A 27,937-nucleotide genomic window follows, 5' to 3' on the forward strand; every position below is an offset into this window, starting at 1 on the left:
GTTAACAAAATTTAGAATGAAGTGAAAAATGCTGTGCAGCGAAAAATAGAAAATGACAAAATGTTAACATGACAGGTCTAAATATTCATAGTACAAAGTATAAAGAATATGTATGTTTAGTACTTTTAATTGACTGCTTGTCTCTCTATTTTATGTGTTATGACATGTTTAGTCTTGGTTTATTTAAATTAAGAAACTTGCTTAATGTTTTTTAAAGGTGTTCTTAGGATAAATATTGTAATGAAAATTACATTTAAAAAAAAAAAAGTTTTATTTTTTACAGCATGTGTTTCCGCCGATCGTTTATTCTGAAAGAGCTTTCCGGAAGTCTTGTTAACCGTTATGACCGCCTTGACTAAAACTAAAACTGACGGACCCTCCCCCATCTGGCGGCTCCTTTCAGCAGTACATCTACCGGCGATACAACGGAGGCAGACCCTGCGGATGAGGACAATGGTTACACCTTAAAATATTCAAAGAAGCTGGATTAAATTCGTCTCGGTATGTTAATTTTGACATTTTATAACCGTTACTTACATCCGTTATCAACGGCTAGATTAGGGCTGTTTTGTTAAAGTAGCTTAATTTAATATTGCTGAACCGTTACAACTGCTAACGATGAGAGAACATGAATTTTTCAACCAATGATGCTGTTGCTGGGATAAATGTATGTCCATAGCATTAGAAGTGTATTCTTTGAGAAAGAAAGTGCGCTCATCGTTTTAACCCTTGTTTTAATAAAAAAAACTGCTGTTTTGTGCTGAAACACGAGAGCTTTAACTTGAACCGCCAACCGGACTGTACCCCTGCTACATGACACTCGTTTTATATCCGTATGTACTATCATCTGTACTTATTAAGTTAACAATTTGGCACAAGGGAACACCATTTAGCAACATATATAGGAGTATTTATGCAGAGTATGCAGTGATGAGCAGAGACCTGCAGTGTGCAGGCTGCAGCAGAGGGCAGGGAGGGATGTCTGAAGTAAAAAGCTTGTCTCTGGGGAAGAGTCTGTTTCCTCCAAACCAGCACATTTCTTTGATTTATCATTGGAGACCAGCTGGTGGTGGATCAGGGCTGCTGGGAGGTGCTGACCTCCATCTGATCACACACAGAGCTCTGTCCACGGTTCTGAACTCTGACTGATGCTCTACACATACTGTGGGACAACAAACTGCTGGACACTGTGCACAAGTAATGGGAACTGTTATACAGAGATATTAAATTGAATACACAAGGTGTTTGATGCATGTCTTAAACAGCAATTTATTCAAATATCATTCAGTTCTTCCTCGGGCCTAAAAGAGCCATTCCACTTTTTATATTCATGAAGTTCAGTCGCATCTCCTGTTGTTCAGGAGGATATTATTTTCTATTTTGTTTCTGTTTAGTCTGAGATAAAAAATTTTTTGACTTAATGGGACTAATGGTCAGGGATATCTCTGCCTCTGCTGCTTTGATTCTAACCATTTGGGATCCCAACTTGGTGGAAATGCAGCACTAGATTGCTAAAGAACTTCTTGGAAGTCACTTAATTTATGTGTAGTCTTTTCATGATGATTTTCTACATCTTCTTTCTCCTTGTCACCTGAACATGCACGTTGCATGTTACTCAGTTCCAATGATTAATCAATTAGGTATCAGCCATAACATAAATTGCCAACTATTTAAAAATAATCGATGAATGAATTTAAGACATTTTAAAGATACAAAATGTTTCCAGCTTCTTAAAAGTCTGAGTCTAGACAATAGTGATGAGCATTTTTCCCTTTTTTTCCCTCTAACATTTAGACACTAAACTATCCAATGCTTTATTCAGAAAAATAACTCTATTCTGATTTCCTCCCAGTTTTTTGCTGGGAGTAAGCTTGGGTAGAATCCACCAACACAGTTTGTTATGAGGAAATCCGCTTATCCAATTTCTGATGATTACATTAATTTTTGAGGGCCTAAAGCAATCTTTGTCGTTCATGTAGCTTGAAGAATGAATTGAATACCGAGTACGTCGTCTTAATAATCATCATAGTATTTCATGGAAATAACAAAGCTGCGGGTCATTCAGTGAGAGCGGCACGAGGCCCACAAGTGCTTTTATTGGAGTGAGTATCTAATTGGATTACGTCATGTTACAAACGAGGGGCAGTCATTTGATTTGCAGCGCCGGGTTCAACTCCTCCCTGTGTTCGTAGCAGCAATAACAGATGAGTCGTCATTGCTAATGTAATTAATTAGACTAAACCCCAGGTCTCCCTTTTATTCTGTTTCTGTTTAAATAATTATAGATTTAACTAAGTCGTTCCCAGTGGGCTTCAGACGTCATTGTTTGCTTCCAGTTTCCATTTGCACTTACAAGCTGAGCATGACACATCTGGTGCTCACAGCCCGGCCTGTCGTTAGATGATTGAAAGTAATTTAAGCACTTATTCTTTTCTATTAGTCCCCTTTTGCCTTTATAACCACGAATACTACTTCAGACATCCTAAGCCTATTTCATCCATGTCTGGGTTTAGATCAATGCAATTAAATTTTTCATTTCCTGTGAGAATGACCTCAACACTAAATAGGCAGATTCAAAATGTAATACTGCTCGACTGCGAGGCCTCGCAGCATCTGAATGAGCAGATTTAGAGCATATTTTCAAAGGTATAACGTGTAAAATATGAGCTGAAACTGAAATGAAGCAGTTTGGGCTGCAACTGTTGTTGATTAATCTGTCAAATAATTTCTTAATTAATCGATCGCTAGCCCGTCTACAAAACTCAGTGGTTCCATAAGCCAAAGATGTCGTCCTTGGATGTCTTGTTTTGTCCGCAAATATATTCAGTTTAATGTCTTAAAAGAGAAAAGAAACCATAAAATATTTACATTTTAGAAGCTGAAATAAGTAGATTTGAACTTTTTTTCCCCAGATTTGGCAGTTAATTTAACAGTTGACACCTTAAATTTAGTTGAGGTCTAATAATGATCCTTTTCAAGCTTTGTCCAAACATGTTCAGAAACTCTGCTGTGCAGGCTGGATGGAGACAAACTAGAGACCTGGCTGTGGCTGAGGTCTGACCTGTGAGGTAACTGGAGCCTGAGATCGGATCCTCACAGGGGATCATGGGAGAAATGCAGGCTTCATTTCCTTAAAGGGACAGGGGTTTGCAACCTCTGTCACATCTCTCCTGCTGATGTGAGAAGATCCAGGGAGTTTGATTTATGTGTGGAGGCTGTGGGGGGTGCTTATGTGATAGCGGTGGGTAAATGACAGAGCTGTTATTAGAGGTCATGCAGGGCAGACTGTGTTGTGCAGTACTTGAACAGTGGAGTGGCAGACAGATGAGTTAACTGTTGTAAACCTGAATAGTCCAGCTTTGGCAGAGAATAAATGTCTTGATGTTTCATGAAAGATGGCAGCCCTGTGATGGGAAAAGAACGACCAGGATGAGCCTGATTCTCTGTATTCACACACATTTTGCTGCACAATGTATTCAGAGGGGATTCTGACCCAGGGCTGTAATAAGTATATTTGAATTATTGATTTATCTTTAGATAATTGAACAGATGAATCAATTAATCGTTGTGACAGAAATCCAACAACTTCGTGTCCAAAGTTTCTATTAAACCAAATATTCACATTAGAAAAATGAAAACAGAGATTTTACCTTTAAGACACTAAGTGCATGATCAATTGATTGATTGTTTTCAGTCCCAATTTTTTTGGCGATTTAGCAAATCTGTCATGAAGAGCAAATCTAGTTTATTTAACGTCTTGACAGTAACATATAATGAAAAGTTTGGAAAGTATTCCCAGACACTGATTAGAATCCCCCGTTGTGTCTTTACTGTGTGACGGTGCTGCAGCGGCCTGTAGAGTCTGAATCAGCAGAATGTGAGCAGCAGGCTGCAGATCAGCAGCTTCGTGTCGGCACTGTGCAGCCATACAGATCTTTGTACAGAGGTGCATCCAGGTCACTGCCTGATGATAAATCCAGGATCAAACAGACAGGAGTGTTTAGACCAGACGATCAAGAAATTGGCCCGATCAATACTTTCATCCCGAACCTCTACCCACCATCCCGGGGTCACATGATGATTAAAGACAAAATAATAGCAGTTTTTCTAACTAAATATATTTACTTGCATTAGAAATACATTACGTTTACAGTTTCTGTCATAATAACACTTTTGTTGAGCAACTCGTAGCTGTCAACACTGCAGGCCTTAACCTGCGATGAGGTGTAACAGGTAGATAGTGCTTCCTTTTACAGGATCAGAGGACACAAATGTTGAGAACTATTGTTTTATGTCTAAATGACTCATCTTAACACTACATTTAAGTGTAATGTAACTCAGCCAAGTACGAGTACCAGTGAGAGTTTCATCGAGCGAGTGCTGTGGGAAATGTTATTATGAATCCGCATCCTGTGAGGACGTACATGCCTCCACTTTCCTGAGGGTAATGACTCAGAGTGTGTGTCTCTGGGGCTCCTCTGCTGAGGTCTGAACATTATAAAACCACCTCACACTGAAGAGGAACAACGAGAGACTATTAGAGGTTGTTGGCTGCGGATTTGCCTCGCTCCTCGGAGGCTGAAGCGTGTCAGATTTATAGTATCAGTAAGGAGCTTCAGAGCCAGAGGAGGAGGTGGAGGAGGAAGGAAGAGGGCTTGATGTTGCCATGGCGACTGGTTTTGTTAAAGATGGGGTCTGTGTTGTGTGTGCGCAGCAGCGGGAGCCACATTTGCATTTTTGAGCTGCAGCTAATGATAATTTCACTATCAATTAAGATGAATTTTTAAATTATAATTAGTGATTAGTTTTATAATGTCAGAGAGTAGTGCAGTTGCCTCGTACCATTTATTTAGCTTAAGTTTATAGGTTTTAGCACGTTTGTTTGTATAATTAATTTGTCATATTAATAGTCCAAAATCCCCAAATAATTATTTTCTTTTATCACACAAGACGAAGAGAAGCAACAAATCCCAGTTAAGTAACTGGAACTAAAACTAATGTTTGCTATCTTATAAGCAAAAATTAAAAAAAACCCAAAGTTTCTTAATTTTCATTTCGTTGATTTAATGATTAATAATTTAATTTGAACAAATATACTATAAATAATAATACATGTGTAGCATTTGTTGAGGTAGGAATCTGTTTTAAGAAGTTTTGGAGTGGCCAAAAAATGATAAAACCTTTTCCCCAAGTGTTATTCAGCAAATCAGTCATAAAATATGAATCTACTGTTTATATGTGCCTTAGTTTGTGTTCTTTATGAGCTGTTTCAGACTGCTCTTAACTAAGTGTATGGATTACAAGCATTCAGCGATTACTTTCATAACCTGTCGCTTGTCTTTCTGATAGAGCAACTGTTAAGAACATGAAATAATAGAAAATGGTTGCAAGCTGTAGTGGAGCTTTCAGTCAGAACACGTGATTTAAATCAAATCGTCTTTCTTCCACGTTTCTGTCTGCTGATAAAGATCATGTGATATAATCAGAAGCTCTGGAGCAACTGGAAACTGGATAGATTATTCATATTTTTAGGTCTGCAAAGTACTTTTATTTTATTTTATTGAAGAAATTTATCTTTTTTTTTCTATAAAATGACAGTAAACAGTAAAAAGTGCCTCTTTTCATTTCCCAGAGCTCAAAGTTACATTTTCAGAATCTCAAACTCAGATAATTTGGTTCATCATCATGTAGGACAGTTAACAGCAGCAGATCCTCTCATCCGGATTCTAGATGCTTGAAGAGGACAGTATGCAATGAGTGAACAAATGAATTGATTACCAACCTGTATCTACACTTTCACATACTGGGCTGATCTATTTATGAAAGAAACCATTCAGGAACCATTTTCTAGACTTTTCTAGAGTATGTGAAGAATGTGTTCACTGTAATTTTGACTTCTGTGAGTCAGTTGTCTCTTTGCTGACTGAACAACAGTCAACATACTGAGTGCATCACTGATGTGTTTGCTCTCAGTGGCTCTCCCTTCTAACAGCCTGAGGACTCGTCATTGACAACAAAAACAGAGGCTTTTTGTGTGTGTGTGTGTGTGTGTAGCGCTCATAGCTTTTAGCAGCTGCACTGTCTCTAAATGAGTCACTTCCATTTTCCTGCCCAGTATCGGCTTCAGTGTGAACCACGAGAGCTTCAATAAACGTCCTGTCCTGCACCGACTCTCTGCGCTGGGCCGTGGAAAGAAGGTTTATTGATTACACACGAACTGGGATGGAGAGTTCAGAGGGTCCTCCCCACTTGCCCTTGAGTATTGATTAAATTCTTGCAACCCTGAAGTGTGAGAAATTGGCTCCACACAGAATAGTAAAGGTGCTCAACAGTCATGAGCATAGACATTTTCAAGCCATGTTTTTCTTCCCCTCTAAAGTCTGCAAGAGATATCATGGGAGAAAGTGTAGATGGTAAATATCCAGTAAAGACAGTGTGTGGTTAAAAGATGTCTAAATTAGAGAATTAAATAGGAACTGAGAACAGGACAGCTGTTTGTAGGGACTTTTCAGAACTTAGTCACCTGGCAGGTGTCTAACACCTATGGAGAAGTGTGTGTTTCTTTATGATCACTTTTATTGTTTCATTCCCTCACTGGACGGTAGATTCTAAATGTGAAGTGAAACTAAAATGATATAAATACCTCCTTGTTACCAAGGTCAAGACTGAGCTTTTAGCCTATTCTTGTGCCAAAGAAACAACAGTAATTTTAACTCATTATGAAGTTTAAAATATGATGGAAGTTGAGGAAATGTACTTAATGCTGCTTTTGGTTCATTTGCGATTATTTGGTCAACTTAAAAAAAAATTATAATAACGTCTTTATTTCTTTTGCGTTGCATTGAAGTGAGTGAATTTCAATAGTTCCATCAAGTTTGATTGTTTCTCAATATTTATGGGATGTCAGACGATGGCAGCCATACTGTTGCTCTGCAGTTTGACCAGCTAGTGTTGGGTAACAAACCTCACTAATTATGAAGAAAAGCTGCACTCAGCAATGAATATCTCATAACACAGACAACACAATTCAAACTGAAAAAATATAAAATACTACTAATAAAATTGTCCTCCATTTGTATTCATTTTTTCAGTTCATGAATGACGTGATTTAACTGAATTAAGCATCATTCATGTTGTGTGAAAGATTTGCGTCCGAGAACACTTACTGCTTTTATTTTAATCAGAATTTAGTTTGTAGAGTTGAGTTTACTCACAAACACACAAACAAAATATATAAATGATCCAAACAATTGAAAGTTTTTTGAGCTTTTTAAAGAGAAGGGTTGTTGTGGAAACTTCGACTCATAACCTCCAGACATCAGATGTTCTCAGATAACAGCAAAAAACAGACTCCATTATAAGATTGTGTTTTCGGTACAAGTAATAAGACCAGACCAGCAGCCCTCTCTGCTCTTGTTCTGTCTGCACAGGGGTCGTATATTACTTCCTGCTATAATGGGATATAACACCAGGGTCAAATGGAGTGAGGCCCACAGGGAGGAACGTGATTAGCTGATTCACAGATGGCACAAAGTGGGGAGACGAGCATCTGTCTGCATGACGGGAGGACTGGCTATATTTGAGTTTTCATGACTTTAATGCTACTAGATGACAATCCTTCAAGTTGTTCTTTAGCTGAGGATGCACACCTTCCTGCTCTGATTCCCTTTATCCACAGTATTACACTAAATACCAAGAGTATTTGTCCTTGAGGCATTTATTACGCTTTCATTGCTGCAGAAAAAAACAGTTCCCTGTTCCTCAGATAATCTCTGTTGTTTTGAAGATGCTGAAATTCTTTTATTCATGCATCATTTTTTAAAATATTGACTAATGTGGGTGACATATTTCTCTCTCACACACTTCTTAGCTTGCACACGTGGCAGTCATTGTCCATCAGCAAATGTGTATTGATTGAGCGGATGCACCACAGCTGATCTGATGCCCTGATGTTGACTCATCCCCGTCTGTCCTCCACAGAGCGACTTTATCTAACCACCTGTGTCTGTTCTCTGATCTTCCTGTCGGCCTTGATCTTCGTGATGGGTGACTTTCTGTCTGTTTCAGGCTGCGTCTGAGTCTCCTCCGTCTGACCACACGGCACCTCTCTGAGGAATGTGTGTGACAAGGGAGCGCGCTCAGTCTCCACCCTCGCTCGCAGCTAGCTAATTATTGATGGTCTAATGCGTCTGCTCAAGGAACTGTCAAAGTTCAGTCTTACAGAGTGTGTGTGTGTGTGTGTGCGTGTGTGTGTGTAAAAGGTGTGCTACACCGCATTATGTGTCATGGTTTCAGGTGTCCGTTCTCCTGAAGGCTGTCAGAAAAGTACTTGAAGCTGTCGGGGACCGAGTGGCCGTAAAGAGGACAAACCAGGTTCAGTAAACTGCTCCGATCTATATTGTAATAGTCTGAATATCTAGACCTCAATACTTCTATATTTAAGGGCGTATAGCTGAATTTTGCGGGCCTTTCCAGTCCTAGTTTCCGGGTGAGTTGTGATGTTGTAGAGGATGAATTTGGAATTCTTGAATGAACGAACTAGGGTTTCTTTTGTGTGTGTATTTTGTGTTATTTTAAAAAGGTCGTGGTCAAAAACAGCAATTAAATTCATCTTGGATTAAGTTCACATGGACTATGATCTACGCCTTATCTCAACTGAAGGTGTCCACTCTAAAAGAGTACTTCGCAACTATAGCATTGCACCCCTACAGCAAAGTCAGGCTCATAATTAACTTTTTTTAGAAGATCAAAATCAGTGAGACTCAACTGGAGGTGTTGTCTTTTTTATGAACAAGTGCAGATGGTAACCCTAGTTTCATCAAACTTTGTCTTTCTCTTTTACCCTGGACAGCTGTTTGTGTCCCGTACGAAACAAAAACCAAACACTTACGTTTTACTTCAGCCCAAACTATGACGTTTGGCTACACCTTCTCGAATACTTTTTGTGTCTACACACGGACTTTATCGTTCTTCTTAGATAAACGTGTACAAAGCTCGTACGAGTATTGAATACCTTTGGTTACCATCTAGACATGAACCTTTCTAATTCCATGAATTATTCTTCCTTGTCTTAACCAGGTGCCTACATTACCCACAATTAAGCTTGACTTCTGACAGTTTGGTCAGAGTGTTTGGCGTGTTATGTTAATAGCGGCTAACGTAGCCCTGATCTATGAACCGCAAGCAAAGGGTGGTGTATATGAAACCGAGTGACATCGTTTGAGGTCGCCTGATGTCACCAGCTCCCATGTGGACATTATGACACTTTTGTCAACATATTTTTGTTTAATGCAGTCGTGTTTTCCAAGAACCATAAACAGAGTTGTACTTTACCTATACACAGTGGCATTTAAGTAACGTACCTTTGGGCACCCTCTGTTGAACGTGAATCAGGTGTTTTCAGACACTGTACGATTTGTGATTTTTAGCTCTGTTGTTGATCATCTGAGGCTCTATTTCCTATGTGGATAATTGGGGTACATGTTAGTCATCACCTTTGCTCCTGCTAATGAATTAGACATTGATTGTTCAATGTCAATTGATTGATCGTTTGTTTAAAAAAGGACTATTAAATAAGTCTACTTGTGTCCACAACTTGTGTATTACTGATGATAGATAAATATCATAGAGACGTAGAAATGAGTTTCGCTTTCTCTCCAGTGGGTCGCTGAGGTTTTGACAAATCATTGACAGCTGCCTGAAAGAAATGTGAGTGCATTCTTTAGCATTTTTTAATTGTTTGGATACAGCCTCATCCAACTTTGTCTGCATGGTTTTTGAGGGGTTTTTTTCCCAACAGGGCATTTGTTTTTATTCATACACAAACGTATATGTACTGTGAAAGTGCACAATAAAAATAACTGTTATCTGCTGCTGGCCATAAAGCAACACCACAAGCAGGCTAAGGGGTTAAGTAGCTTTAATGGAGACTTCATAAATAATACCAACAGCTGTTAGCAGTACAGATTCTGTTTCTTCATTCACATTTTGATTATGTGCCACACTTGTGTTTGCAGACGAGGCATCGGATGAATGTTAAGGATGTTTTGTAGGACTGTAATTGTTTATCAGGGACCATCAGCGCTCATATTAATCTTTGTAAATCTATAGAGTGTTTGTTTTTATTAAAAGATTATATTTCATACTCTCTCACATTGATTTGGGCTTTAGTTTGCAGCACATAAAGCAGATGTGTTTTGTGCTGCTGGAATTAGCCGTGACCTGTTGTTGTTTTGACGCAGACTTGTGGTGAAGGTGTAAAACTCATCAAACACAAAGTTGTTGTTCATTCCGGTGGTGTTGCTGCTGCTGCTGCTCACTTGTATCGATCTCTTTGTTCTATAATCCAATTGTCTGGACAATGACGTGAGATTACATCAAACCTTAAAGAGTCCCTCCACGTGAGTCAGGTTGGTCATCTCCTCTATCTGTTTACACTGCAGTTTGCATTATTGATGAATGTGGTGCTATATATAGGGCTTGAATCTGATGAGGGCGGCAGCAGAAACGCAGTTTGTCCTGGGGGAGAGAAAAAGTGCTGCATTTGAATAGTGTGGCCAAGATCTCACAGTGCAGGCTTTGTTTGTGCCCAGAGGACAGAGGGCAGCTCAATGAGATGCGGCCAATTACACGTGTCTTTGTGCAGGTATATATAGAAGATGTTATAGAGAATGGAAATCAGAAATCACTTTTTCAAACAGAAAAAAGAGCTACTAAGTGACTGTAAAGTCGCAATAGGAAATATTTTTGTTAACTTGCGTTTCTGCAAAGTATAACCTGATGTTCATCTGCAGTTCTGGAAAATGACAGCAGCTGTTTTTTTTTTGTTCCCTGTCACATCAATATGATGGATGAACTGAAGCTGAATGCACTGTTGTTTTCTCTTTCATAAAAGTTTTATGGTTAGAATATTTTGACTTGCAGTTTGGCGTACAGGTTGTAATGTCTCAAACTTAAGATTTGTTGAAGATTTATGACATTTTGGGCCGAGGTGTTACATTGAATTATTAAGCATCCACATGACTGGAAGTTATCAGGAAAAGTCATGTCCGAGTGTTTAACACAGGAAAAGATCCTGCAACAAAAACACAAAACGAGCAGCCATGTTAAAGTTGTTGTTTTTTGAAATCAATCCATTAACATATTTCAGTTTCCATCCCTAAATTCAGGATTTTCAATTCTTTGAAATAAATGTTTTCCAGCCACAGGGACAGGGCATGTTGGAAGACAGGAGGGGTATGGGGATGAATACCTCAACCCTATCACAAGGCTGTCTGTGCTTCTTAAATTATTCTCACATTTTGCCAGCCATTAAGTCAAGTCAAAGCTTATTTATAAAGCACATTTAAAACAACCACGGTTGACTTAAGTGCTGTACAGGCTTAAAACACAATATCAAATAAAAGAACCAATATACGTAAAATGAACAATAAAAACTCAATATATAAGAGTAAAATATGGTTGCATAATAAAAGAGGTGGTCTTAAGCAAGGATTTAAAACTTTCAAGGGTAGACAGGTAGACTGTTCCATAGGTTTGGAGCAGCCACCGCAAAGGCGCTGTCTCCTCTGGTTTTGAGGCTGGATCTTGGAGCATCCAAAAGCATCTGATGTGTTGACCTCAGTGCTCTGCCTGGAGCACGACGGTGCAGCCCATTTTAACTTTTTAAAACAAGTTATAAAATCTTAAACTGGATCCTGAAACTGACAGGAATCAAGTGAAGAGAAGCCAGTACTGATGTGATGTGGCAGGAAGATGTCGTCTCTTCCCAGTTTGAAGACAGCCAGCTGCCTTCTGGACCAGCTGTAAGCCTTGTTAGCTTGGCCAATCAAAGAGCTGCAGACTGTAGCCCAGTCTTTTCATCATCATCCTAACCTCACCAGTCACCTGTTTGGCCTGTCTGTCCTCCTCCCTTTCTGTCCTGTTCCACTCAGCCAACAGTCGTCTGCTCTGCTCTCTCTTGTCGCATCGAGACAGTCAGACTGGCATCAGGTCAGTCTGGTTGGCACGCTGATCAAGCAGCAGCTGAGACTGTGACAGAGGTCTCTCTCTATTGTTCTCAGACGCCCAGGATGTTCTGGATAATGACTGGGCTTAAAATAACGCTGCCAGGGAAAGAGAGAGAGCTGCTTAAATGTGGCTTAAAGTTGCAGTTGTGGTGCTTAGTGTCCGTAGCCCTACATACAAGCAGTTGTACAGCTTAACTTTTGTTTTGATCTTTATGACAAGTTGTATAATTATTAAACATTTTATGGCTCGCATGTCCACAGCACAGACCTGCTCTCTGGCCTTCATGCACATTCCAAACAGCTTACATATCTCACGGTCACCTCCACCCTTCATACGCTCAGCTTGATGTCGTCATTATCTCACGTTAGTTAGACCCCACCCTACCTGTCTATTACTGGTGTCTACTAAAGGTATATTTTGTGTCTTGAAATGGAGCCTCTTTTGAAAATGTTGAAACGTTCTCTCATTTCACCGTGTACAGCTTTTTCCTTCTGCTCTGTCCTTCCTCTCCCCTAATAGGTCAAAAGTACACCATGCCAAAGTGAGCTGATGACTTCAGCTGGACAGATCACAAGGACATCTCACCATAAGCTCAATATCATTTAAAATGCAAACAAATTTATACTTAAAACTCTTTCACTGTCAGGTTAGGATTGCTCAGAACAAGAATAACCAGTTAAAATCCGGCAGAATAAGGGACCGATCAGACAGATTACGTTTTGCAGGCTGTAAAACGCGAAGCGCACTGCACTGCCTTTTTTGTTGAAGCCTACGTTTAAAAAAGAGCAGCTCGCTGAGCCTTTTTTTTTAACTGTTGTTAAGGCAACCACCAAATCATTAGCTGTCATTAACCTAACTGTTATATTGTAAACTGACAGAAGGCCCGCCTCTCCTTTCATCTGATTGGACAATGAGAAAAAGCCCATGACATTGGTGCGCTTTTCTGCTTTGAGTTGTTACGTTTTTTCAATGCGAGGCGCTCAGAGCGTTTCCTCAAAAACGCAAGGCGCACTACGGCCCACTGATGAAAGTGTTTGCATTTGCAGTATTACAGACCGGGTGTCAGTGGCAACTTTTGCGGAAAAAATCACAAGCGGCGCCCAGTTAGTGACGCGTTTTCCATCAGCCAGCAGTGAAAGAGAACGAAACTGAGACCTTCGATATTACCACTTGAAGTGCTGCATTTTTGCAATAAGGTTTTGAATAAGTTAGAAAATAAGTTAAGTTAAAAAACACTTAAATCATCATTTGCATTTTTCTCCAATTGTCCAGCCAGTTAAAAAAGGTACAGATTGGGATTAGGGGCAACATCCCCGTATGCTCTCTTGTTTTGGCACATCATGGTTTGGGCAAATATTTATGACCATAAAAAGCAGGTGTGACATTATGTTCATTTCACGTATAAAAGGTATCGTATTCTTCTCTTTTTGTAGAAAGGACACCTGTCTGAGCTTGAAAAAAATAGTTTCACTTCAGTAACAATACCTTCTTTGTGCTGCTTTTTAAATAGGCATTCAAGTGTCGCAGTTTTCCGGCCAGGCACTCTATTTTTTACATGAAACACTGACTATTCTTTCCACCAAAGTCTGATCATTAAACAGCTCACACATCCACACTTCATCGTCCACAGTTCATGAACAGCAGCAGCAGCAGCCCACCTACTCCACCCCCTCTTTCTCTCCCCCTCCACTCTGCTGCTCTGTCTGAACCATTCAAGCAAAGCACCACAGGATTATCCCTCACTCATTGAGAAACACACAAACACTCAGCCTCTCTCTGCACTACGCTCCAGGCAGGAAGATCTCAGATCACAGATTAGTGCTCCTCTTCCTCTTCTCTGCACGCTGATGCTCCGTCGCTCAGTCAGTCAGAGAGGACGCAAAATATAAACGATCGGGGGGAGAAGAGGAGGAGAGGGGCTGACTGCTGGAGGAGCCCACGTGTCTCTTTTCTCCGAGCTGCAGCCTCGGCCGCTGTTAATGGAGGACTGGGGGTAAGCTTTTGTTGCTGTGGCGGGGGGCTGTGCTCTCTCTCTCTCCGTCTGGGTGTAGTAGCGGTCTTTGTGTGTGGGGTTTGACTCTCTTGACATGTTGATGCTACGGTTTCGATGTGCTGCGAGTTGTGCTGCTTTATTAGGTTTCTTTGCACTTGCTTTAGAGGGATGGGGATCTCTGATGCTCTTTTAGTCCCATTGCTTGTTTGTGAGGATGTGGATCTCTGACTGAAGCTGCAGGTAGTGCTGATAAAAGAGGAGAAAGGGTGAGGAATGAACCACAACAACCTGATGGTGACTTAACCTTCAACAGTGCTGCTAATGTTTGTGTGTGTGTGTGTGTGTGTGTGTGTGTGTGTGTGTGTGTGTGTTGGTAGGTATTGTTTGTCTTCAAGGAATAAGTCCCTAGATAGTGTACTCCAAATTAGAAATACAGTCAGATTTATATCGTTATTTCTGTTCCTGTTTCATCTCTACTTATTGGCTGTGATATAAAAGTACAAGGAGCTATGAGTGTCTGTTTTCCTACACTACGATCTGCCGTTCTGCGAGCCAAGCAAAGGGGACCATCCTGAACAAAAGCCCCCTCTCTGCGTGTAGCTAATGGATTAACCAAGCATGATAAACACCCACTCATGCCATGCTCCACGCTGCATCCGGTTTAGCCGTTTGTTTTGCCCAAAGCCGTTAGGAGGAAATTCCCTTTTATGAATTGGATTTGTTTTATTTGAAATCTATTCATGTTCATCTCTCACTTCATCTCTGCCCATCATTGTGAAAGTGTGGCTTCATCCATTGCTCCACGGTTGACCCAAATACCCATGCAGCTCCCACCCCTCCCCCTGACCTCCTGTCAAAACACACCGCTGCTCCTTCTCTCTCTATTGTTTCATATGAGTCTCTTCTGCATTAAATTCTTCTTCATCTGCTGCTTTGGATTTGGATTTTCTTTCTTTATTGTGTGACAATCATCTAAGTGTAATTTCTAATCAGCTGGTGCCTAGATATACAATATAAATACCCAGTACATAAATAGAGCTTGGCTGAGCTGGTACAGTCAATAAACTTTTATTACAAACCAAATCGTTTGTGCGAGATACAGACCCAAAGTTTAGAAGAAACATTCTCATGCCTGTTCGCTAATATGAGACTACAGCTAGCGGTAGTTAGCTTAGCATAAACAGGAAACAGGCGGGGGGACAGCTAGATTGGCTTATCCCAAGGTAACAACATTTTCACCTCTCAAGCTCACTAATAAACATGCTCCGTCTTGTTTTGGTTATCCATACAAAAGAACCATTAAATGATTAATTGTCGTTTTATTCCAGGTTGTATCAGCTCCAAGCAAGGATATACATGTATATTTCGGCACATAAATCTCTGTTGAAACTTAGGTTAGTATATATTTTACATTTGGGCTACAAATCAAAGGAATAAGACGATTAGCAAGGCTAGCTGTTGCCAAGCTAAGCTAACCAGCTTCTAAGGCTGAGCCTAAAAGCCTAAATGCTCCGAAACTTTGAAGCTTCAATTGTTGCCATGGTGTTTGTATATATATATATATATTTCTATGAGTACTTTGTTTTATGAATCACTGAGGAAGTAATTAACTCACAAATCGCAAACCAGTGCATCATTACAATATCACAAAGCAAATCCTCATCATGCTTCATCGTTTAATCCGTCCAGTGATATTTTGTATTCCAGCAGAGGCTCAGTGAAGCTGCAGCTGGCATTTCACTGCACTGATAACAAATACTGATGTTTAGTTGTCATCTTGTTCATTTGAATCCCGCTTTGCATCTTATCTTGATCTGCGTTTCTGTCAGCTGTGTTTTCTGTTTTTGTTTGTTGCTCCTGCACACATTCATAACTACTTTTTTAATGCATGTTGTGTAAATACCCAAACAACTGTCTGGGCTTTTGTTATCATCTCACAGCGGGGTTGTGCAGCTGATTGTTTGAAAAAGTGGAGTGAGATCATCTGGCAGTAGCTAATTACCACTAGTTAGAGTCCATCATTATCTCAGTTGGCTGTGTGAGCAGCAGGTTAGCGGTGCAGTCACTTCAGAAATTGCAGTTTGTGCTGTGAGCTGAACCTGAACCGGTGGAGGGGAGGGTGGAACTGATGAGTCTGCAGCAGCGCCAGGAGAATGTTTGTGTTATCAATCTCTCTGTATCTGCACTCACCGATCGCAGGGTCTCTACAGTCAATGAGACATGGATCACTGATTACTGCCTTCTTATTCTGTGTTATATGGTGGTGTTCTTGTAGTAATCAGCCCCGGTGATGTTAGATACATTAATAATAGATTCAGGGAGAGATTTTAGGCCACAAGGCACAGAAATGTAAAAGGTCTCCCAGCTTTACCTGTGAGTAGAGACTTGTTTTGTGTCCCTGTAGTTGTTTTGTGTCTTTTTGTTATTGTTTTGTGTCTCTCTGTAGTTGTTCTGTGTCTCTTAGTTGTTTTATGTGTTTTTGATTTTGGTAAATTTGTGTCTTTGTGTGTTTATTTTGCTTCTCATTTTTCATCCGTTTGGAGGTTATGCAAGTGTGGTTGTTTGTAGTTGTTCAGACTGACAGACATTCTGGTCAAGCGCCCACCTGACCCCTGAGGCCAAAGGTTCCAATGCCCAGTAGGCCCGTCCAACAGTTCACCACCCATGGATGGATAAATAGATTGTTTTTTCTCACATCTCCTCTCACTCAGGCAGTCATTTTGTATCCTCATTTCAGTGTCATCATTAGCAATCATGTCACAGCTATTAACTTCTGCAGCAGCATAAGGTGATTCAGCGAGGCCTTGGGATAATGTTAGCTGATTACAATGAGGGGAGATTACTCCGCAGTTAGGCTACAGTGTTCTGACAGACGCGGGTGAATCGATGCTGCTGAAAATTACAACCCAGTCACTGAATCTATCTGCGAAGTCATCTCAGGGGAGAATAGAGAGAAATTACCGGAAGCATTGAGGTTATTAGAGTGGTTGTGGTTTTGTAAGTACCTAAGCCTACCTGGAAAGTGTAAAGTAATCTGCTGTTGAACTTTTATTTCCCCTTAAAGCTGATCACTTATCTCTTCACCTTTAGTTTGGACTTTGGTCACGTATTGAAGCTCATTATCTCTTTGTTAAGTTGTAAATTAAAGAGAAATTCTTTTAGTTTAGATCACATAAGAGCTGAAGCAACTGTTTGATAAAACATTAATCTATCGAGCAAAAACACTTAATTTATTGCAAGTTTTATTTCATTGTTTATTGAATACCATTGTGTTTTATAAATCTGTTGAGTTGGCTTCTATTTTGATAATTGTTAATTTGTTTCAGTAGCTTTTTCTTATCAAAATGCTAGATATCTGTCGGTTCCAGCTTGTCAGTTTTCTGCTTCTGTATTTCCTACCCCGCTGTATAATCAATCTCGGAACCCATCGGCTATGGTCTGATGACGATATAGCCTCTGGGGACAACGGTGAACATGCCAGCGTGTGATTCACTTTAATTAACGGCTCCTAAGTTTGCTGAAATTTCCACATCATGATGCAGATTAGTATCAAGTAAAAATGCAAGCTTTGTCAGGTCTGTCCTCAAGAGGAGAAGAAAACTACTTTTAAAATGCTCGTTTGTTGAACAGAGGTCGGATCGATCATTCCTGATGCATTTGAGGAAGTCAGGAAATCTAAACGCTGAATGGCTTTCGTGACACAGGGAATTTATCTCAAGTTGAATTTTTGATGTAGAACAGATTGTTAGCTGAACCTGCTGCAGGTTTCCGTCTGTACTACGCTTGTAGTCTGAGTAATATTGACCAATCACATATCAGCTGCAGCGTATGCAGGAAAAACGGTCCATGTGGAGAGCAAAAGCAGGCGGAACGAATGACATCCCGGCTCCCATCAGCGGCCATCTGACGATTATTTAACTTCTTATTAATCTCTATAAACAGACACCAGAACACTTGCCATCCCTAAAATCCACGTCCCTGCCTACAGATTCTGCATTTCTATTTGTTTCTGTGTTTTTAAATGTTTCACCAACACAACAAGCAGTTTAAATACATCGTCTTGGGCCTTAGGTTATCATGCAGTTTACAATTCCCATCTATGATACTGTTTTCTATTGTGTTGGTGGTATTAAAAAAAAGAAATCTACAGTACAAGGAAATACAAGCCCTTCTGTTTTCTTTCCTTTGAGGGTCACTGACTCACTATAGCCGATAATGTGAATTGTATTGTACCATAAACTGTGAGAGGGTTATGATTTCTGAGATGTTTATCCAACCGCAAAATCTCCTTCCATTTCATAATGGAGGGGAGAAATTAGGACTGGGCACTAAACATGCCATTTATCTGTCGTCCATAGAGTCACATTATCGAGTGTTCTTTCAGCATTATCATAATACTGTGAGGTAATAATCTCTTGCATAAACCTTTCTTGTGCACTCTTTTTCTTGTTACATAAGCACTTCATTCCAGCTTGAAATCAATGATACATAATTCATGTGTATTATAAAGAGCACATGCAAAGTATCTTCTTTAAGACGATGATGTTTTGATCCCATGAACTGCAGGAATAAGTATTTAATCAGTTATTACGAGGCTGAAACAAATGCACAAGCCTTCTCAAAGCCTCATACTGGCATGCTGCTCAGTTTGAATAGAAGTAAATATATCCACAGACTGTTTATATTAGCAGCAACGTTTGAAGCTTAAAATGATATTTATAGTTTTGTGTTTACCCTCCTTTCTGCTTATCTCCTCTCACAGTGCATGAGGAGCGTTTCTCTGCCACCGACCGCCACAGCCTGAAGCCATCCTGCCAAATCTGGGACCATGTCTGGAGCTTACGACGAGATCGCCAGCCAGGAGGAGACCACAGACAGCTTCTGGGAGGTGAGACAGTGAGAAGCGAGCTTAGACAGATTAAACCTTTGAGGGAACTGACACTGCCTAGTGATGAACTCTCACTGAACCAGGCTCGTCTGGCAGGCGAGAAGAACGATCCGGAAGCCTCATTTATCAAATGCATGTTGGCAAAGATTCACACATCAACACATGAGCTGATGGGTTATCAATAATGTTTCATCCCTGAACAACTCCCCCTTCATTTGCAGATCTCCGTGCTAGCATGAGTTGGTGACATCCCCTTCTAATAACTCAGCATAATGAAAGTTACATTTTGTTTATTTAATCCTAAAAATCCTCTGTTACGCAACGATTAAAATAAGTGCAACAATTAATAACAAATGATGTACTACTTTGGCACAGCCTGTAATGCAGCATCTCTCTCAGGGACTTGTCACCAATAAGTGCCACCACTTTTTCATCTATGACGCACATTGAAGTAGTGCTCTCCCTCCTCCTGTGGCACTGATGTCTCTTTTTGCAGCTCGTATTAGAGATGACATTGTTTGCATCATTTCTCATAACCTGCCTTTTTAGACACCTCACACATATAAACAGTGCTGGGCAAGTTAGCCTCAAAATGTCTTACGTAAACACAAGTTACTAGCAAGAATAATGTTGGTGTAAAATATTGCATTACTGATTACATTACTTTAACCTTACTGTCGCCAAATAACTGCACAAGTATGAGTAGATTATATAATTTAAAAGAGGGTTTTTCGTGCTGTATAGCGTTCCTTCAATTTTCCTAAGACATCAGATTACATTTGACTATTATGTCCTTCTTTTGATAAACTGAAAGTAATGGAAATAAACCCAATTTCAAAACGTGGAGTTTGACTCCATCTCAGCCATCGGATTTCAGCTGTATGAAATTCTTTGGGAGGTATTTTTTCTGGAGGTGTGATAGCGGAAGTAATGAGGTTTAGATTGATCACTTCAAACACTAAAAAAAACTTCATAACAGGTGGTATCTTCATAGTTCTTTTCATGTGCAAACAGGAAGTTCTTGTGCTCAGAACAAGTAATATAAGCTCTGATGAATGAACCACTAGCCTTTGAGGTTGAAGGTGATTTGGTGGCTTCGTTAAAGGCACTATATCTATTTCCCACCACTGCTACGACAGCTACACTGTACAGGCTTTTCAAACCGTCCAAACTGACCCCTCCAGCTTCTGTCTCATGTGTCAACTAAATCTCACAAGTCCATCTGCTATCTCTGTGGGGCAGTCTTTTATTGTAGCAGACAGATGGAGTCAAATTAATGGTTTTCCCATGATTGCTAAAGATTTTAGAAGCTACATTTACCGTCTGAGATGGGACCAAATATTTTCTATACTGTAAATATGCATACAAAACAACAATTTGCAAATAGCATCTGAGTTACGGATAATAAGGTTATTAGATAGATGATAATCAATAAAACATCTGGAGTACTGACACATTAGACAAAGAAAAGCAGGAAATCATCACGGACGGAATGTCGTGTTTGCTTGTAAACAAAGGATCATTAATCAAATTTGTGGCAGGAAATAATTTTCGTTTTTTGAATAATTGATTTGTTGTTTATGCTCCAGGTGACTGATGCAGTAATGGGTTTCTCCCACGCAATTACATCACCAACACAGAGTACAAACTGTTCCAAGTAATTTGAGCAACAAGTTCCCAGAAGTCCATTCATTATATATGAGAGCTGCTCACTGTTCACTGTGTTCAAACCAGGAAACAGTCTGACCCATCTCAAGCTACAGATGATACTGACTATCATCTTACTGCATCTTTATGTACAGTATGTAAGATGTAAGGAGTCAGCGAGTATTTGTGACAGAAAAGACGTAGAGTCATTTTATCGTTGGGGGTTTAGAATCAATTTCCTCTCAGACTCGGCGGAGTTTATCTTCATCATGTCCCCCTGACGGTTTGTGCGTTTAGAAATCAGCTGTAGCAGCAAAGGTGTCTGTTTCCAGCTCACAGTCACTACATCACAGCCACTCTTTGCATTACTGTGGAGCTGCTGCAGTGCTGCCTGCTGATCGCTGACTCGGCTGGCTGCAGCTGAGGCAGAGGGCTGGTGTGGAATACAATCATTTGCCCCCCCGGCTGCTTTCATTATACGACATTTGAGATCAGTTGAGTGTCATTTTCAGGATGAGGTGGAGGAAAATGTCAATTACACATTCAGCATAAATGCATCCCTTTTATCTCTGTCTTAAAGGTGTGAAATGAAAGCAGTGAGCTGTAATTTTAGCTTCCCTCTCGTTCTCATTCAGTCTCAGGGAGAAGCTAGCAGCTCTCTGGGAGGCGGCTGCTCCTGCGTCCATGGAGAGTTGTAAATTATACGCCATTAACCCTCCCTCTGCTTTCATTGCATAACTCTACACACACCAGAAGCCTCTTCCCTGCTTCCCTCCTGCTTATTCAATGAGAGGAGAGTTCCTTACAGGCTGCAACTCCCACATTGATCCTAATAACGGCAATATAGTAAACGGCAAATCTCACCATCTTATTTTTTGTCTGTTAAATATATTTAGCTTAGCTTAGCATAAAGACTGGAATTCTATTTGAACAGCTAGCATGGCCTGACTAACAGCCCCTTTTAGGATGACAACTAACACATGTATTTTGTACCATTTCATCAGAACCAGGCTTCTCTTTATGCTATGCTAAGCTAAGCTAATCACCTTCTGGCTCCAGGTTCTTATTTAAGGCGCAGGTATGGAAGCAAATATTAACACTTTCATACTCACAGCAAGAAAGCAACTCATATTTTGTCCTATTAAATTACTACTTTACTTTAATGCATTTGATTTTATGCGTACCGTATTACAATGTAAATCCTGAAACACCTGATCTTAGATTAATGACCAGGTCAGGCACAGAGGCTAAAAACAATTCAGTGTGACAAACATCTGATAAATGCATTTTTCCAGTCCTACACATAAGTAATTTGAGACATTGTTTTTTAAGGTTGGAAACTACAAACGTACAGTTAAGCGGATCGACGATGGTCACCGGCTCTGCAATGACCTGATGAACTGCATCCAGGAGCGTGCCAAAATCGAGAAAGCCTACGCACAGCAGCTGACCGAGTGGTCCAAGAGATGGAGGCAGCTTGTAGACAAAGGTAGGCAGTAGTATCACACTCTTTTCTGCTAGATCCCACATCTTTTTTGATAACTGCTTCACGAAATGTTATTCTATTCCTCCACCAGGGCCTCAGTACGGCACAGTGGAGCGGGCTTGGATGGCGGTGATGACGGAAGCAGAAAAGGTGAGCGATCTACACCAGGAAGTGAAAAACAGCCTGATCAACGAGGACTTTGAGAAGGTGAAGAACTGGCAGAAAGACTTGTACCACAAACAGATGATGGGAGGATTCAAGGAAACCAAAGAGGCAGATGAAGGCTTCAAGAAGGCCCAGAAACCCTGGGCCAAAAAGCTAAAAGAGGTAAGAAAAAAGATTTTATGTTTAAGCCTCTGCTTATCCAGAACTGCAAAGAATAAGTTTGTTTTACCCGTGGTGCTCATGGCTTATACAATTCACATTTAAAAAGGTCAACATTAACCAGGCCAATGTTGCTGGTAAGTTTCTAAGACAGAATGTTAAACTAACATGAACCCAAATTAATTTCATCTTGTTCCTTTAGATGGAGACTGCCAAGAAGTCCTTCCACATGGCCTGTAAAGAGGAGAAGCTGGCGTCCACCAGAGAGGCCAATTGTAAAGGAGAGGCCTCTGTGGCGGCCGACCAGCAGAAGAAACTGCACGAGAAGGTGGACAAGTGCAAACAGGACTCACAGAAGGTGAGAGCATCGGCTGAAGCACCTCTAACGCCCTGCGGGATTACACAATCGAGGCAAAAGCAAATCAACTCAAAGGCTGCTTATCTCCCTTATTTCATGAAGGCATCGCAGCTGTAGTCAGTGTAGCATTGTTAATGTGGGACTGAAGGCCACCCCTCCCCCTCTCTGTGCTTAAGTGGACTCTGCTCCATGGACCGCCTTGACCTCTTAATATATGGTCCTTTTTAGTGCTTGAAAACTCATTTATTGTCATTTTAAGGTTAATAAGATTCACATTTGACCACAGAACTGAAAAACATGTGGAGTAAACATGTATCATAAACCATAACTCACATAACATGTATTTTCTTTGTGTGTGTGTGTGTGTGTGTTGTAATCCAGGCCAAGGAGAAGTATGAGAAGGCTCTGGACGAGCTGAGCAAGTGCACTCCACAGTACATGGAAAACATGGAGCAGGTGTTCGATCAGTGCCAGCAGTTTGAGGAGAAGAGGCTGAGCTTCCTCAGGGAGGTGCTGCTGGACGTCAAACGCCACCTCAACCTCACAGAAGACCAAAGGTTTGGAACGTTTAAAGGCGGTTATTATGAGGAGACAAAGCTACTTCTTACCCATACATACACTAAATGTCTGCTGTCTTTTCACAGTTATGCTACAGTGTACAGAGAACTTGAACGCACCATCACTTCAGCAAGTGCTCAGGAAGATCTTAAGTGGTTCAGCAGCGCTCACGGCCCGGGAATGCATATGAACTGGCCACAGTTTGAGGTACAAGTTGCCAAGTCAATACTTTACATCGTCTTGCTATATACTGTCTAATAACTAAAGGAATACTTTGACCTTTAGGGAAATATTGACATTCTTGCAGAGACTCATATGAGAGCATTGATATAACTCTCATGAATGTATGCTAATGATGAGGCTACAGCCAGCAGGTGATTAGCTTAGTCATAACCACGTTTGCTGTTTCTTCCTGCATTCAGTCTTTATGCTATTTGTTTTATTCTGTACTAAACATATATGTCATGTTATGTGCTGGACAATTTCTTCTTCTCTCTCTTAATTTGAATAAAATGTTACCCACTGAGTGATACCTTAAATTGTTGAGTAGTTACTTTGCAGTTCAAGCAAATCCAATCCTAACTATGTTTCGTCTCCTATTTTGCAGGATTACAACCCTGACCTCACCCATAAGATCTCCAGCAAAGAAAAGTCAAAGAAAAGCAGTGATGGAGTCATGCTGACTCACGTTACATCAGCAGGAGATCACGCTCAGGCTGTAGACCGGGGAAGGTAAGATTAAATAGATACGGTTTTCCATATAATTTATTTTATATAACTGATGCTCTTATCCAGATTCTCTTCTAAATGCAAATCATCAGCTTATATTTGCATAGCATATCTGGTATAATCAGCCTCTCCCTCACGGTATGGTGTCTGATCAGTGTTTCATGTTATTTTGTATATCATCTAGTTGTATTTGTGTATATTAATATTTGTTTATATCCTCATTAGTGGTATGAGCAGTGATAAAAGAAGTGCTTTACAAGTCCATGCAGTAAAACACAAACACTAAAACAACAGTAGTTCAGAGCATTAGGACTATTTGCGCGACACACTGAAATCGAATGTTCTCCTTCAGTGTCAGCAGCTACGAGAAGAACCAGGCGTACACGGCCTCCACAGAGTGGTCGGACGAGGACCAGACGGCCCCGGACTCGGGCAACGACACCAACGGAGGGACGAACCCCTTTGACGAAGACGAGGGCAAAGGCGTGAGAGTGAGAGCGCTGTACGACTACGACGGCCAGGAGCAGGACGAGCTCAGCTTCAGAGCAGGTCAGTGAAACATCTGGTGACGACTCCCATGAACTAAAAACTAATATATCGCCCTGGCACAGAGTCCTCACTGCAGCGGCACTGGGTGTGGTTGACGCTCGCCCTGCTGCATGTCATCCCCTCTACAGCTTTGGGTGTAAAAATGCAGGCATCAATTTATTGCTAAAATGTGACGTAAAAGTATTTGTTTGTATTTATTTTTAATATTATATTTAGTCTCATGGCTTGTTCATTTGTTAAAAGAGTTGGTTTTTATTGATGTACCCATCACAGGGAGATTGAAAACTAGTGGTTCAAAATATATAATATTTTTGCCAGCATAAATCACAGTTTCTGTTTCCCTGCTATCAGGGCCTACATGGAGTGTTTGATACTCAAAACATTGGATTTTTACTTTGTGTTCCCATCCATCCCCTATCCATGTTAATGTTGACACTGTATAAAATGAAGTAGAAATGCGTCACATAACCTCCTGCTTCTCTGCATGTTTGCCTTTTCATTGATAAAGGGGACGAGCTGATGAAGCTGGAGGATGAGGATGAGCAGGGCTGGTGTAAAGGTCGTCTAGACAGCGGCAAGCTGGGTCTTTACCCGGCCAATTACGTGGAGCCAGTCTAACTGTACCAAGCTGAGGACGCCTTTCTCATCAGAGGGAAACCCCAGACTGAACCGTCCGGTCATATAACTGCACATTGCCAGAGACTTGAAAGCTAAGCTTCCTCTTCCTGTCAGGCACAGTGAGCTCTTCATCTCAGCACTCGTCACAGAGACACAAGACTTAACGAAACAAGATCTGTTCAGGATCACATCATCTCCAGACACTGAAACTGAAGCAAAATGTTTGTTTCTTTTGTGTGTAGCTGTGTTTGAGTTCAGATGTGACACTAACATGCCATTCAGTATGTTCTCTCATCATTATATTGATATGGTATCATCAGTTGTGCCTGGATAGCGAGACTGAGCTATGCATTGTGCATTTTCTGTATATATTTTATCTTTTTTTTTTTACAGTCTGGATGCTTGTACAGTTTTCTCATTGAATACAGTGTTTTCTTTGTGAAATATTTACATGTTTAGCTAGAAAGGAGTAGTTTGACATTTTGGGTTAATGTGCTTGTTCACTTTAGATAATAAGGCAAAAGATTTTTATTTAAGAGTTAGATGACAGATTGATTCCTCTCATATTTAAACAGTTAAAATGAAGCTACAGCCAGGACAAGGTTAGCTTAGCTTAGCACAGAGAGTGGAAATGGGGAAACAGCTAGCCTACCTCTGTCTGTAACAAAGTTAAAAAACAAGTTTAATCCAGAGAGACAGAACAGGGCTATAATACTTTAATGATAAGCTACACTAACCAGCTGCTGGCTCTGGCTGCATATAAGACATGGGTGGTATCAATCTAGTCACGTAACACTGGGTAAGTAAGTGAATTAGCATGTTTCCCATAAAGTTGAACCATACCTCGATAGTTGTTTTCCCGCTTCACTTCACAGCATGTCACTCAACAACCCAGTCTCACAGCAGTGTGAAATAGTGACAATCTATGCGTTCCTTTACATGGACATTTTTTGCATAGGCTAGTACGCATGTCCAACTGCTGTGATTCAAGTGGAAGTATATTTTTGCCTACAACAATAAGTCTTCATGAAGTCAGGTCACAAAGTATAAAGAGAGCCCAAGACCGCTGGGTTTGCGATCAGGTATGATGTATGGGTCAAACAAACACACTAAGTTGAATTAGTTTAACAGACCTAAGCTATCGTGACTCCATTCTGTAACTTCTTCCTTAAATCACTTAATTATACCCAAGATTTTTACAGGTAACTGAGTAGTTTTGGTAACCTGACCAAGTAAAATTTGATTATGTTTTGGGTGGGTGAAAATTTGAGCTGTTTTTGTATCCAAATCTATAGAACCTGGTTTTGTGACTGTAACACCGACTGCTGTGAGACTTGGTTGCGCTGAATAAGCTTTTGGAACAAGATCTCAGCAGAGCGTCTCTTTGAAATGGAAATATGTGCTCTACCAAAACAGTTTAAGGATTGTTTACATTAGCCTCCACTGTCCAGCCTGCCTCTTACAAGGTGCCTGTTGTATCTACTACCTGTCAAGTTTCTCATTCTGTTTGCCTTTATGTGCAGACGCCATGAACAAAACCTGCCTTTGTGTGGAGATGAGCTTCATTTCACAATCATTGTTTGAATTATTTACATTTTTTCACATTTCTGCAGTAAATGAGACTTGTTTACTTCGAGTGAATGTCAGTGACTCTGCATTATCAGCTTCCAGCTCTTATCTCTGTGATTACGTGCATGCTGATGCTCCCACACTCTTTACCGCTCTGATCTGATCTGATCCAGTGCATGTCCCACCAAACTACTGACAGTTTCTTTATCAAATTAAAATCTTATCGTATTTATTTGTATTGCGTAACATAGACACTCATGATTGGTCTATTTTACTGTGTACCAGGCTGTGTTGAATATCGACTACACACGTATTGAAAGTTGAATATATTTGTTTTAATCGAAAAGATCTAAATCAAAAAAAGCTTATGAGCGCATGTGGCGGTACAGTATATGTTAAATGAGATTGGCTTGTTACTCATGGTAACCACAGGTCGGTGTCGGTGAAAACTACACCCTGATGATGAGGAGGTCCGGTGTTCTCTTACTGATGCAGACAGAGAAAGCTGCAACGAGCGCTGCACAAGAAAGCAGAAAGGGGATCTGTCTCTGAAATATTGATGAGACCGTTGCCTTTTTCTGCTGCAAGAACAGAGGCTAATTTTTAGAGGATCCTGGAGGGAAATGTCTCTTGTACTGTGTTTATGCTTCTGTATGCTTTTTAAAAACTGTTGCTATTTGTAAGCACTGGATTCAGATGGGGGGAAATAAATATTGCCTTACATAATTCTATCAACCTGCCGCTCCAAAGACTCTCAACGCTCAACTACAGAGAGCTCGCTTCCACAGAATCCCCCACCGGCTTTTGCAGCTCATTTTACACTGACACGACACACAGCCCCTCTTTGTCTGACTGAGGACGATATGAATTTAAAGACTCAACGGTATTTAAGGCCGAAACGGGACTGTTAAAAAGTGTGCTGTGAAAGTGTATAAAGGCACAACCACTGTGAAAACTCCTGTCGTACACTGAAGGACGCTAAATTATATTTAAAAGAAGAAAATTGTCCAAAGCTCCTTTCCTTTCTGTCTGTTGTTGCTCATGCTGGAAAACATTGATCTGCAATGTTGAAGGAAACTTTGTAGAGGACTCGAGGGCTTTCTCTCTTTTCTTTTTAGCATAGTGCTGTACTTTCAAAACTGTAGTGCCTGTTCATCTGCATAAGCAAAAATAAAAGATGTCATCAGAAAAACGTACAAATGAGACTCT

At 40.5% G+C, this 27,937-nt stretch overlaps 1 protein-coding gene across 2 annotated transcripts; it reads left to right on the forward strand.

Annotated features, from left to right (window-relative positions):
• Positions 1-426: 426 nt before the first annotated feature.
• pacsin1b (protein kinase C and casein kinase substrate in neurons 1b) lies at positions 427-27,928 on the forward strand. 2 transcript variants are annotated; one of them, XM_069677890.1, is made up of 10 exons: positions 427-501; positions 18,765-18,890; positions 21,870-22,026; positions 22,115-22,350; positions 22,550-22,705; positions 23,087-23,262; positions 23,350-23,470; positions 23,871-23,995; positions 24,345-24,541; positions 25,050-27,928. In XM_069677890.1, exons 2-10 carry the CDS (start codon positions 18,831-18,833, stop codon positions 25,157-25,159), a joined length of 1,338 nt encoding a protein of 445 aa, XP_069533991.1. In that variant the 5' UTR covers positions 427-501; positions 18,765-18,830; the 3' UTR covers positions 25,160-27,928. The 2 variants fall into 2 exon arrangements, with proteins under 2 accessions (XP_069533991.1, XP_069533992.1); XM_069677891.1 differs by lacking the exon at positions 427-501 and adding an exon at positions 13,938-14,002.
• Positions 27,929-27,937: the final 9 nt, after the last annotated feature.

The sequence above is a fragment of the Semicossyphus pulcher genome, unplaced genomic scaffold (assembly GCF_022749685.1).
Source record: "Semicossyphus pulcher isolate SPU_LCO1_2020_fin unplaced genomic scaffold, fSemPul1.0.p SCAF_3, whole genome shotgun sequence".
NCBI classification, from domain to species: domain Eukaryota; kingdom Metazoa; phylum Chordata; class Actinopteri; order Labriformes; family Labridae; genus Semicossyphus; species Semicossyphus pulcher.